The following is a 13,917-nucleotide window of genomic DNA, read 5'->3' as shown; positions in this document are numbered from 1 at the left end:
TGAAAGCTTGTTTCCGCAACGGAATAAAAAATATAAAAAGGTAATTGCGACTTTATCTCACCGTTATGGCTTTTTCTGCAAATGTGAGAAAAAGAGTTTAAATCTCACAATTCAGACTATTCAGAATTGCGAGTTTGTATCTCGCAATTCTGAGAAAAAAGGTCAGAACTGCAAACTTAACTCGCAACTGGGAGAAATTCTGACTTTTTTCTCAGAATTGTGAGATTTAAACTTGCAATTGCAAGAAAAGTCAGAATTGTGAGATAAAAAGTCGCTATCACCTTTTTTTTATTTGTTATTTCATGGCGGAAACAAGCTTCCATACAAATCTCATTTGCACTTGTACACATTCAACATGCATTGCGACTGATTTGAAGTCAATGACATCACACATCATTGCTTCAGCTTTTCATCGGAAGTACCCTAGCATATAAATGGCCTCAGAACTAAAAGAAAGCGACTCAAAGCCATACAACTTTTATTTTATGCGGTTTCTTGAAGTAGTAGGCCTAGGCCCTACTGCACTCTAGCAGAGTTTGTCAAGTATTTGCATAGAGGTACCAGAATACTTTATTTTTTGTGTGTGTGTCAGTTCATACACTGCAAAAATTGCTGCACTGCATTTAATTATTTAAGATCAAGCCAAAATAATGTTTAAGTTAAATACTTGTTAATGTTAATGGTGTATTTCTGGATAGCCATTTCTTTTAGCCAATCAAAAGGCGAATTCTGAAGGTATCCGCCCACTTCCTAAAATGAATGAAAGATCCGACAGAGCGTTTCGATGGGCAGAGTTCGGTTCACTCAGTTCAGTCAGTCGGTGTTTGTTGAGCAGCAGAGAAACTTACTCTCAACTCGTATACTCGTATACGATTAACTAAGCATATCTTGTAGTTATCTGTCTGGTTAAGAAACTAGATGTTTGCACGCGTCGTCTTCTACGCAGTTTTGTTATGTAACTACACAGACAAAAAGAAGCGTATGAGCCTATGACGCCAGAGTGTTTGTGGAGAAATGAAGATGTCCAGGAGCGGATCAGGTCTCCAGCCTCTTAAAGCTACTGTTCCCTTTACACTGCACAAACCAGCTGGAGCTGCCGTCACAAATATCACTTCAGGTGAAGTATATAATACACATCAGTAACTATCACACATGATCTGAGCCACTAAATGTCCTTGAAGATTAACAGGAAATGATTGAGTTTGAAAACATATTATTATTTTTATTTTAATTTTAATTTTATTTTGTGCTTTAAACGATCTAAACGTATACATAAATAGTTGTATTACTCTTATTAGAGCATTAAACTGTTTGTGCTTTTTAGTATGGTTTCTCATTATCTCATTTCATCTCCCCACACTAAAGTTTTCTTCTGGACTTTGCTAGTGCATAGTAACATCATCATCATATTAATTATAAATACTGGCTGTATATTAACTTTAAATTTATAAATTACACTTATAAGGATGGATGGATTCATATTTTGTCCAATATACAGTGGGGACTATGCGAATCAAAATCTAATTTAAAGCTTGAAATAAAGAAGATTTTTTTATAAAAAAAAAATATATATATATTTTATGAAGCAAGGCATTTTTATGACATTTGGAGAATAATAAAGAATAAATATTTTCGATATTTCACTAATCAAATAATACAACACTGGTGGCACTGGTCATGTGAACTCCTTTGTACTAAAGGTCACATTTTCTTGCTTCCAGTGGAGCACAAGATGCTCTTTGAAACATCTAAAGTCATGATGGAAAACATGATCTGGTTTTGTTCGTGTCAGCTACAGTGTTATCGTCATTAAAGCAAAAGACAGACAATCTAAATGCTAAGACATTGTGAAATTCATGTTAATCAGCTCAAATTGTTATATTTTAGAGATTTCATTGTATGTATTATACATAATATCTAATATGTCTTTTTCATATCCAGTAATTCAAGAACTTTTATGATCTATTCTGGACCAGTGAATAGTGAAGTTTAATACAAAAGAGGATATAGGAAGAAACTTGCAATACACACATTTATAAGAATAGCATGTTTCCTCATTGAAGTGTATAGATAATTGCTAAGTACTGGTTTTCTCTCCATGGATTTCAGGTGTGTTTGTCTGAAAGCCTTTTTATTCAATACACAAGCTTTCTTGGTTCCTCAGGTGATTGGACCAAAGCCGAGTGGTGTTTGCAGACTCGGATCCGGCGCACACTATCTTTGGATGCGATTGTGGGGCCGTACTTGCAAGGCCAGTGGCCCAAAGTGGGTGACAAACACAGTCCCAGCAGACACGGCAGGGAAGATAAATCCACACAGGTGAAGTGATTCAATGTCCTGGCTGAATCATGTGGGCCTGATTCAAATTATAATCCGAGTCCATAATAAATTCTAATCCATCATATCAACGGCTCAGCCATTAGTGATATTCTGTGAAGTGTGTGATATAAAAATAAAGAGGGTTTTTCACAAGGATGCCATAGAAGAACCATTTTTGGTACCCCAAAGAACCTCTCAGAAAGGTCAAGTGGTCATAGTGTCAAGAACATTTAAAAAATCTAAACCCTTTTCAACTATAAAAAAAAACCCTTTTGTGGTATAGAAAGGTGTGTTGGAATTCTTCATGGAACCATAGATGCCAATAAAGAACCTTTATTTTTAATAGTGTATTGTATAGATTCTAGATCAAACTGTTTAAAGGTTCCATTTAATTGGAAGTAGACTGTGGTGTTCAATATAAATACCATGGTACATGAAAATGGTAATATAGTCCCCATATAGACCTAGTGTATTCACTTTTAGGCCCTGTTTACACCTGGTAATAAGATGCGTTTTGGTTGATCGGATTTCAAGTGGACGACGCTAAATACAGGTGTTAACGGGATCTAAAAGGTTTTGAGCTTGTCCACTTTCGACCACTTCCAGAGGTAGTCGAAAGCGCATTCGACCGGGTTGCTTTCGTAGTGTAGACGCTCATTTGGTAGAATGCGTTCGAACAGGCACAAAATGCATAAACATTATGTAAAGTGCCCTAGCCAGACAGGATTTAAACTTTGTCAGCGGGAGACCCAAGTTTGGTTTGTAGATGAAAACGTACCAAGCACAATGTTCTCTCACCATTTCTGATTTCTAACACACACTCACAGCGTTCGGTGTGGTCTTGTCTATCAGCGCAGTAAAGAAAGCTGATGCTCTCCTTATTGTTTCCATTGTCTGTCCGCATTCGTATGTAAATTGCAAATAAAAAAACTACATTTACCCACCCATAGACCCTCCCCTCGAAGAAATCAGGACAGAAGTTGTAGAAAGTGGGCAAAGAAGATGGATTAAAATACCAGGTGTAAACAGGAATGTGTCTCCCTCGTCTACTTGCGATCCAACCAAAACGCATCTTAATACCAGGTGTAAACAGGGCCTGCCTTAGAATCAACATCATTTTCAGGTGCCCTGATAACAAGTGGATAAGTTTACCAACAGTGTGTGTCAGCTGACTCACCCAAGATTTATGTTAATAACAGTGTAAACAGAGCCATGCAGTACCGTGGTAAATACCAGAGGTCCATTGTCTCTTCGGACACCATCGCTGTACCGTGGTGTGCACAAACTAGGCTATTACATCACATCCTATCCTGTGATTTACTGCAATCACTATGAACTTTAACCCTCAGCTCAGCTGTGAAGGGAAGTTGGCACATTAGCTTTTTATTTTTAAATATCATCTGTTTTCTGTTCCTTGTAATATAAGCCAAAATTTCACGCTTCCTTTTATATTGTTGACTTAAGACTGTTTTACCCACTAAAATTACCTTATAAATGAGTCTCTCTAAGGTAAATGTATTTTCTTTGCTTGTGATGCTGGTTAATAACAAAATATCTGATTGTACTAGTTCACCCAAAAATGAGAATTGTCTTTTTTTACTCAACCTAAGGCAAACTTAAACAAATCGTTCATTGAAAATCCTTATTGATTTGTTAGGGGGATGTGGTGGCTTCAGCCCTGGTTCCAAAATCGTTCATCCATGAAACAAAAGAAGACATTTAGTGGAATGTTCACAAATCTGTTTTTCATAGGATGAAAGCATGCAGGACAGACAAGCAGATCTTTTCTTCTGCATTTTGATGTACATTCGCGTGTAAAGGTTTATCAAAAAATAAAAAAATACTTGATTTTATTTATTGGTTGATTGGATTTTGAGATGGGCTTTGCACTCATAAGTGGAAGCAGATGAACACAAGCTTGCAGAGGCAGGGTTTAAGTGGACTAAATGATTGGAGAAGTCCTGCATATATGCACATCAGCAGGCATTTATGAGTTATGACATTTTGATTAAACATTATGAGGTCAAACAAACATACAATCGTTCCCAATAAGATCTATAACATGCAATTATAAAATAGATGGGGTGAATTTTCATGTCATGCCAACTTTAAAATAAGGCCAAAAATGCAATCCCTTTAAGAAATCAGCCTGCCCAGTACAACACAATTGCTGGTTAAGCAAATTAAAATGTTTAAAGTGTAATTTTATGTATTTATGATGACTGTTATTTTTGTAAAAGACACCACGTGCGTGGTTAGCTGGAGCTGAAAGAACAGCTGTTGGATTTCACAAACGCTCAGCATCATGGGGAAATTCAGAACATCTCCAGGATGGAAGTGACATGTGTGCAGGTTCATCGGTAAGTCAAACATCACAGTAAACATGCCACTTCAATTCTGTTATGGACATAGCTTGAAACTATAGAAAGTTGATGTGTTGTGACTCATGGAAAATGTATTGCTCTAGATCACACTACATACTTGTATATGTGAGTAAGAAAATGTCTGCTGTTTCTCTGCTCTTTTTTTTTTTGTTCTTACACTGTTTTTCTTTCTAAGTTTTCCAAGCTGAAACAACAACTGCAACAGAAGCAAAGGTCAGGTTTTCCAGTTGGCAACCAAGAGAAACTGCACAACCAACATCAGGTACTAACACACACACACACACACTATCATTCTCTCTTTCTCGCTGTTCTATGCTCCCTGGTTCCTCATTCACAATCCTCATTTCTCTTTTCAACCTGAACATAAAATGAAACTGAGTTATTTGGAATTTGTCTAATTGTGGTTTAATTTAATTTAGGCAGTGGCTATTTGTGAAAAAGCTAAGTGTAAATAGGGTTAGATTCTATTTATACTTGATCCAAATAGTGGCAGATACTATGTGCACCTCAATGTATTGTTGTACATTATAAAACAGTAGAAGATACGGTATCTCAGATTTAACCAAGATCACCAAAGTTAAAATACAAATCCAGTGAGTGTATACCAGAATACCAGGAAGAAGGACTTGGTTGGCAAGGGCTTTTAGCTTAAGCCTGGTTCACACGGCAGGATAATTAGGCCGATTTTAGCCCCGATTCACCCCTTCCGACAATCTTAAGGATGCTCCGATTATCGTAAAATAATCTGATCAGATATTCCTGCCGTGTGTGGTGTGTTAAGACTGCTCTCGTCTGCTCGGAAGGACGTCGGGACCGCTCCGATCTCAAATCGGGGATATCCAACATGTTGGATTTATTTGGCCCGATTTCTCCTCGTGTGTGGTGTCCCCCGGAGACAAACGAGCACCCAGCCTGTGGACTGTGGCGTGTAGCCAATCAGAAAGCGAGGTGACGAGGCGGCGAGGAAGCACTGGGAAACAAAATCAAAATAGCCGGCGGCATGGCGCACCAGAAAGTCCAGTGGACGTCGGTGATCATCGCCTTTTTTTGGGGTTAAAAACAAACTACAAACTATCACCACTGCATCCTCTTCGTCCGCCATGATTGTTTACTCTGAAGTCACGTTTGATCTCGAGGGATTTTGCGAGATTTCCCGTCTGACCTGGGAATGCTCGGGAGTCAAATCGGTTCGTGTGTTATGTGTTGCCGTGTGGCTGCGCACCACACACTGTACGACCAAAACCGTTAGACCCGTGATTTTTTTATCGCCGTGTGTGGGGTCTCTCAGGTTTGGAAAATCGGCCGACAATTTTAAAATCGTCCCGTGTGAACCAGGCTTTAGCATGTAGCACCCTATCCAGTGGTACCCTTAATTAAAAATACCCATTAGGCACTTATTTCCACTTTTCAAATATTTTCTTCATTATTATTTTGAATGAACACCTCTCTGAGCTGATATGCGATAAAAAAACGAAGAATGGGATCGGAAAAGGCAAAAGCTAAATTCACTATCCTTACTCATGCCACTGTTCGTTATCAAACAGGTTTCTTTTGTAAATTTTGTCTGTTTCAACCAGACAATTGTGGGCGAAGTTAGTGTAAATTGTTTTATTAAATGTTGGCTTGCGTAGCCAGACCTTAAGACTGACGGGAAGGTCTGGGCCCAGTTGCATGAAAGCCCTTAAGTTAAGAAAACCCTTAGTTATAAGGTTAAGGGCTCCCTTAGTGAAACATGGGTTGCATGTTTGGGTATTGGAATATTGAATAAAAATGCTCCAAAAAAGGTTGGATGTGGGCCTTCAACCAGTGTTGTAGAGGCCGCCTGTGTAAAGGGCCCAAGAATTACTGAGGAATACTGCGGAGGCTGCTGCCATGAGGCCCAGTAGCTTCCGAAATGTCTTCAAGGGGAGGTTGCTCCCTGTTCTGAATGCTGTCACTAACTTTTGAATTTTCAGGGAGCGATCCGGTGAAATCCAGGCCCGCATTTCGGGCGGGTCGAATACTGCCCCCAGGAACATGATGCATTGGCTGGGGGACAGTGAGCTCTTGCTCAAGTTTATTTTGAACCCCAGACTTTCTACAGTACATGGCTGAGGAGCAGAGAACTGTGTGCGCACAGTTGAGCTGTGAGCTGCATCCACGCATTTCATTAAAGCAGCGCTATGCAGTTTTGGCAATTTCTTTGCTGTTTTCTCGCTTTTTGCTCGTGGGTTTCTCTATAGAGCTCCCCCTACAGCTTCGGAATAGATATTTGACAACACTGTTGTCAAAACTCGTTGGCGACTCTCCTCCCTCCCATCTTCTCCCTCTGGTCATGTGCATTTGTTCTCAAAGAAGCCGGCGAACGCACAGAGCCATGTCTATTGAGGTATGTATGATACACAGAAGGCTAGCATATAAATGTTTAGATAGTGTATGTGTGCAGTGCCGTAAAGCATTAGTTACATCGCGAGACCTGATATCACGCGATACGCCTGCCGGCCCAAAGTTGCAAGGGTGGTTTTTCCGCTCACAGGCGTTAGGGGGGTGCGAGAAGACCACCATTCAACCCGAAAAAAGTAATATAACCATTCCATTGACTCCGAAGCTGTAAATTAAGCTAAAAAACCCCTGCATAGTTCCCCTTTAAGGTACGTCGAGCTAGAGACAGGCACCATCCTTCTTGGGGATGAGGAAGTAGAGGCTGTAAAAGCCTGTGGGAAGCGGGGACATTTTCTACTACACACTATGCTAGCAGAACCTGTATCTCTGCTTGGAGGACATGAGAGTTGGCATCCGAGACCGAAGTGTAAGTCACATCCCTGAAGCAGGGGGGTCTACAAGTAAATTGGAACGAGTAACCCCTTTTTATTGTATCTAAAACCCAATTAAACACGCCTGGAATGGCTTCCCAAGCCTCCACTAGAAGGAAACGGGTAGCACTTCGCTGGGTGGAAGCTCTGCTTAAACTTGGGATCTGCTTTCTGCTGGGGCTGAGCAGGTATGGAAGCCGGATTGGCATGCTGCTGAGTCAACGGCAATTTAGGATAACTTGAAGCAGCCGAGGAACTTGCTCTCTTTGGCAGAAAATGGCACGTCACCTGCGATGTCTTCTGTGCTGCCGAATTTTTTTTTCATATTTTTTCATCACTTCCACTGTGTGCTTGAATTAATTATCTCATGTCAGGCTTTCGTCTTCTGCGCAAGAGTGTCTGATTATAGCGGCAAGCTTGGGTGTTTTTTCCCCATCTTTCAAGAAACAAATTTTTTTTTTCTTGGTCCAATTTGGTTTAGATTTCTTGTTTCCAGTAGCCTACTGTAAAGCTGCTTAGCACACAGGACTAGGCATCAAGCCGCGTGACATCTTGGACACCAAACACATCATTCTGTACTTTTGTGCTTCAAAGCTACAAACAATCTGTGAATCTAATCACCAAACAGGCAAAGTGGCATTGATGTGCGAGTACAATACAGTAACAACGAGCTGGACAAGTATAATGTAATTTTATGAAAAACTATGTGAGGCGCGGCAGGATTTTGAGCATCCTCGGGTGTCGTAGCTGGACTCATAGAGATGTGCTCGAATTTTAGGACGCTCTGTCGTCCGTCAGACCGCCTTTAATAATTTCCATAACTCAAATATTGTAGTACAGCTGTATAGTTTAGTAAATGTAAAACTGGTTCAAAAGTCAGTGGTCCATTATGTTCTGTTTATTGTGTGAGATTTTGTAACTATAGCAACCGCTTCTCCATTGCCGTGTTTTGCCAGAAACTATCACTTTCTTTGCTTTACTGAAACTATTGCCAGCAAAATGCTTAGTATAAACACTCAGGTAAGGGTGACGTTTGTTGAAATGCTTTTAAAGAAATCACTTGCCTCAGGGATTTTCCCCCCTCAGGGATACTGGTCCGCCCAAAAGTCTGAGCGGCACGTCAAACTATAACATCGATGTCCCTACAATAAACTTTTGGACGTATTTTATAAAGTCTATGCTGTGAAATTCACATACTTCTGAAAATCCAGCGTTTAGTTGATCCTGATAAGTGCTCATTGTCACAGTTGTAAACACGATGGCTTTCTACTTTTATGAGGGGGTTTGGCATCATAACAGCTTTGTTTCCTGGCAGATCATTAAAGAACGCAACACACACGTCTCCAGGAAATCATGTAGAATTCAACCTATCAGATAATGACTTCCAATTCTGTGTGCCTTATGCATCAGACGTTCGGTCCATGTCCGTGACTTCTGAGGCTGAGTCTAAATGTTGCTTGCATTTAAGGAGGGACCCCAGTCATATCCAAGGATCATATTATAGAGACTTTTATTTTATTTTACTTAGTTAGCAACCACCCAGAACACCTAACAAAGCAATATGCTAACAGCCACTTACAACACCTTAGCAACATGGCAACACCCTAGCAACCACCCACAACACCCTAGAATAGTGACAGTGAGTTTTGCACAGGCAGACAGCTTTTACTTTTTATTTATAATATGTAAACATTTAGTCATTATTTGTATTATTTATCTAGCTAGTTTTTGTGTGAAAATCTATGTGATTGCATTTCACGTATCAGTGTGCTACGACACATTTTTGCATATGAAATTAGAGTAAGATCCTGTTTGTATTGTAGTTTAGTGGGCTTATTATTGGCTGTACCAAAGCTCATAAAATTCAAATGAGTTCAGTGGTCTGTGGGTGAAGCCTTCAAATGCACTCAAGTGATATATTCTGACACATGTACAGAAATGTTAGAGGAAGTGTGGAGGATTGCAAAATGTAACAGGAAGAGTGGTTGTCAAAAGCTGTTCTGCTTTAACACATGCTGGCCAGCTGCAAACAGAAATCACAAACTCCAGGGTTATTAATTTAAGAGTTTTATTTAATTTTGTATTATGGTCCTAATTCCAGTTTAGGTTTAGTTGGATTGAAGGTGTTTTTCTGACTATTGTCCTTGTTAGTTTTTATCCATTACTACATGTTTTAGCACCAAATTGAAGGCCATCCTTCTGCCACATGACATGCACAGCTCTTTATTAGATATGTACTGTAAACTTGGTATTATAATCGCTACTACAAGTTTTTTTAAACACATGTACAACAATGCAGGAGACTGCAGTACTCACTGACAATGAAATGAGCAATAAACATTGTCAAGTCATCGTTATTTATATAGCAGCTTAGACAATACACATTGTTTCAAAGCAGCTTTAAAGTGATAACAGGAAAATTATGCAGTGATTCAAACAGTTCAATTTGGCTGTACACTTGTACAGCAGCTCTAAAAGAAAAGTTTCATTTTTCAGCTGAAGTCAGTTCAGTGTTGATACAGTTCCGTTGTAAAGATAATCAATTATTAAATTAGTTAATTTCATCTTTGTAACATCCATCATTCATCTTCAGGGCATTAATGATTCAACTCCATAAAGTGGATCCACTCAGATACACATTGGAGAACAACTAGTTGCAGATGGATGGATGGATAGATGGATGGATAGATATACATACATACACACACACACGCACACACGTCTGGTTTACTATCTTTGTGGGGACTCTCCATAGACTTAATGGTTTTTATACTGTACAAACTGTATATTCTATCTCCTTACACTAACCCTACCCCTAAACCTACCCATCACAGAAAACTTTCTGCATTTTTACATTTCCAAAAAAACTCATTCTGTATGATTAATAAGCTTGTTTATCCATGGGGACCTCAGTTTAGGTCCCCACTGTGACACGAGTCCCCATGAGTCTGTGTGCATTCAGGTTGAAGTCCCCACCGGGATAGAAAAACAGGTACACACACACACACCAGGCTTAGGAGAATAAATAAATCAGAACATCCAGCATGGATTGAAAATATAAAAACTGAAACCATCTTTTTAGTTTTTATCTAATGCTCTTGCATATAAATAAACATTCAAACAAATCCCCTTATTTTTGCTAACTTCATCTTAAATTGTGACCATGAAATCATATGTGTGATGTGGTAATTTTCATCATTTTCAGGAGTTTGAAGATGTATTGCATGCCTTTAAAGTCTGTTTGTTGTTCACCTACAATTTGGGGATAAAATTGTAGGAAACAGGAAAACTCAGTTTCTATTAATAAAAAAAGTGGCCACTGACAATAGAAAGGATTAAAATAGCATTAGCTCAATTTAAAACCAATAGATAAAAATGGGAAGGCCTTGTAATCATAGTAGTATCAATATGTGTGCGTTTCCTGTCTTCTCAGTCCTCGGCTGCGTCATTGACTCGACTGCCGTCACGTCTTCGACACAGTGAAGAGAGACTAGATCAGGAGCTGGAGAAAGTCTTCATACATTATTCACCTGTTGACCACTGTGGAGTAAGTTTCTTAACACTTTTCACTGTTTGAACTGATTGTGAAGGCTGATGTCATGCAAATTTGCATAATATTATTTAAACTGGATAACTAAGGCAGGACATTTTTTTTTTTTTTTTTTTTACAAACCTGCACAACTGGAAACGTATGTAACTGTATTTGTGTTTTTCTTTTGTTTTTTTTTAGCTATATGAGGTTCCTGATGGCCACAGGGCTCCTGTTCCACACCTGAGCTCCAGGAGTGGGTTTCAGATGGAGTCTTCTTGTGTATCTTCCCCGTCCTCTTTATCTTCATTCACATCTTGCACTCCACAGCGCCCTTTAGATCTTGATAACGGTAGGTCTCTTTTTTTTTTTTTACTCTCGCTGTATGTAACGGTGGACAGACGTCCCTGTTTCCGGAGACAAAACTGGTTTTTGGTGTCCGGTCCCCGACTAAATCTATCCAAAACACCCTTCAAATACACAACAAAAAGCCCGACCCACATACTCTGCAGGTTACCAGAGCAATTTTGTAGTGATTATTTTCACCAACAAAGGGCTGCAAGCTACACTGATTAAAGTAAAACTGTTTTAGTTTTTGTACAGTATTGTATACCAGGGCTTGAACGGGGTGGGGTGTGTTTGTTTTGCACACAATTTTAGACATTCCCAAAAAAGTTCAGCAACCACAGTGCAGTAATTCCCACACACATCTTAACTATATCACTTGGGTGAAAGTTGATATAAATAAATAAATAAAAGATTAACTAAACAATTACACTTGCATCATTTACATTTACAGGAATAACTTTGTGCTCAAAATAAGTCTAAAATGCAAAAAAAAAGCCTAATTTGGGCTTATTAAATGGTAAATATAATAATGCAATATATTAGTATAATATGGTAAAGATCCATTTCCAAAAGCACAAACATTAAAGAAAGCTTGAAAAGTAAAAAAAAGTTGTAATATTGATTCTAAAGTCCCAAGAATCAATCTTTTTTTAATCTATGCGGTTTTCAGTTGATGACTGAACAAAACTTTGTAGCGTGCCGCCGCCCCCCAAAGGACATTGCATTATAACAGAGTATTATATTTATTCTATTATATTATATACTCGGGTAAGCCGTGTAACACTAGTTTGTTCATTCAATAGTATTCGTGCGCTGAAAGTGATGTACTGTAGATGTGTGATGAAAATAAAAATAGTTAATCCGGAAGCAAGTGGTCACTGGGGATGCTTTTGAAATGCATAATAATTCCAAGTGAAAACGGTAATGAGTCTTGGCTGACCATTTGTGATCAGATCACTGAAAATGCATCTAAATACCATCGTGGAAACAGGGCTTCTGTCTCGCACGCTTCATTTCCGTGATATTGTGTATAATTTCTGGCCATCGGAGCTGCTATCAATGTGCGGGAGTCTTCCGGAACTTCCAGGAGAGATGGGATGTCCGGAAATGTTTTTATGACAGCTCCCATTTAAATGTTTATATATATATATATATATATATATATATATATATATATATATATATATATATAATTTTTTTTTTTTTTTTTTTTTTTTTTTTTGTAGAAACATAATTGTCATTAACACAATTATGTTAAAATGGTTCTTGAAAGGCACTTTTATAAATACAATGTGTTATTATTATTATTAAAGTGTAATTTCTATAACATTATTATTATAATTATTATTAAGTAGCCTATACAAATCTAATACAAATTTAACCTTTAATATTATAGTAATGTACCAAATTGATAATATTAAAACCAGTTTGGGTTAGTTTCACTCACCAAATCATAATGATAATGATAATTAATTATAATAATAGAATGTTAGAATATGGAACTGACAACTATTAAAAAACATACAAGAAATAATTTTTTTTAGTTTATAAATAACTTACTATGTATTCTTGTCTGATTTGAACTGACTGTGACCCTGCTCTGTCCTCAGTTGGGGAGGTAAACTCATGTATCCTCATGTTGTCCTCATCACCACGGCCTAATAACAGCTACTGCTTCCAGAGAGATCCGCCAGAGGGCTGTGAGAGAGTCCGAGTGTGTGAAGAGAACGCGTAAGTAGGCATACAATGACAGGGTGTTGCTATGTGGTGTTCTGAGTGGTCACTGCATTTCGCTTTGAACAACACTACTGTTTTTGTAGTTTTCCTTCACCTTGCATCAAGTCTTTTTTAAACGTTTTATTCCTATCCTCTAATTCAGCCCACCATGCTTGGATCAGGTGTATGTATCCTCTTGCCCCGACCCCAACAAAGTGAACTTCACCACACACACAGGCTCAGCCTTCTGCCCTGTCAATCTCCCGAAGCCCCTCCTTCCTCCAGTGGACTTCCTGATCTGCAGCCTCTCAGTTTCTCCAGGGTCCTGCTGGGTGGGACAGTGATGACTTAATAAGAGAGAAAGAGAGCGAGAGAAGAAGTGACTGTGTCTTTAAAAACACTTGTAATGTTGTACTTGCTTCAGCATCCTTACTATTAAAAATGATATTTTCCGTTGTTGAACAGTGAAAAATGTATACATTTATTTTCCAATTTAAAGAGTAATTGTAATACGAGTACCAGCTTCTTTAAATTTCTTTAATGAGAGTGGTGAAAATATCCTGTTGGAATGGCAGACAGGATAGATTTATGGTTTAATAATAGGCAGTTTTATAAGAAAAAGGCTATCCTTTGAATATTGAATATTGAACAGGGAAGAATGAGTAGATTTGTTTGTTATATAAAGACAAATGGTACTATTAAGGCAATGCTTGTATTTTAAATCAGTATTTTACCACCCACTTCAGCGTTATAATGAACAAAGAAATTATCAAATGTTTTAATTTTTATTCTTTTATTCTTATCTTTATTTAGTTACAGTTATTGAAAA

At 38.3% G+C, this 13,917-nt stretch overlaps 1 protein-coding gene across 1 annotated transcript; it reads left to right on the top strand.

The window, feature by feature from the left end:
• The first annotated feature begins 786 nt into the window (after positions 1–786).
• On the top strand, positions 787–13,917 carry fam117ab (family with sequence similarity 117 member Ab). Its single transcript, XM_084433795.1, has 8 exons — positions 787–1,117; positions 2,165–2,319; positions 4,560–4,679; positions 4,879–4,965; positions 10,929–11,042; positions 11,226–11,376; positions 12,983–13,103; positions 13,252–13,917. Exons 1-8 carry the CDS (start codon positions 1,015–1,017, stop codon positions 13,430–13,432), a joined length of 1,032 nt encoding a protein of 343 aa, XP_084289921.1. The 5' UTR covers positions 787–1,014; the 3' UTR covers positions 13,433–13,917.

The sequence above is a fragment of the Rutilus rutilus genome (assembly GCF_951802725.1).
Source record: "Rutilus rutilus genome assembly, chromosome: 16".
Taxonomy (NCBI): domain Eukaryota; kingdom Metazoa; phylum Chordata; class Actinopteri; order Cypriniformes; family Leuciscidae; genus Rutilus; species Rutilus rutilus.
This window is presented reverse-complemented; position numbering and strand designations above follow the sequence as displayed.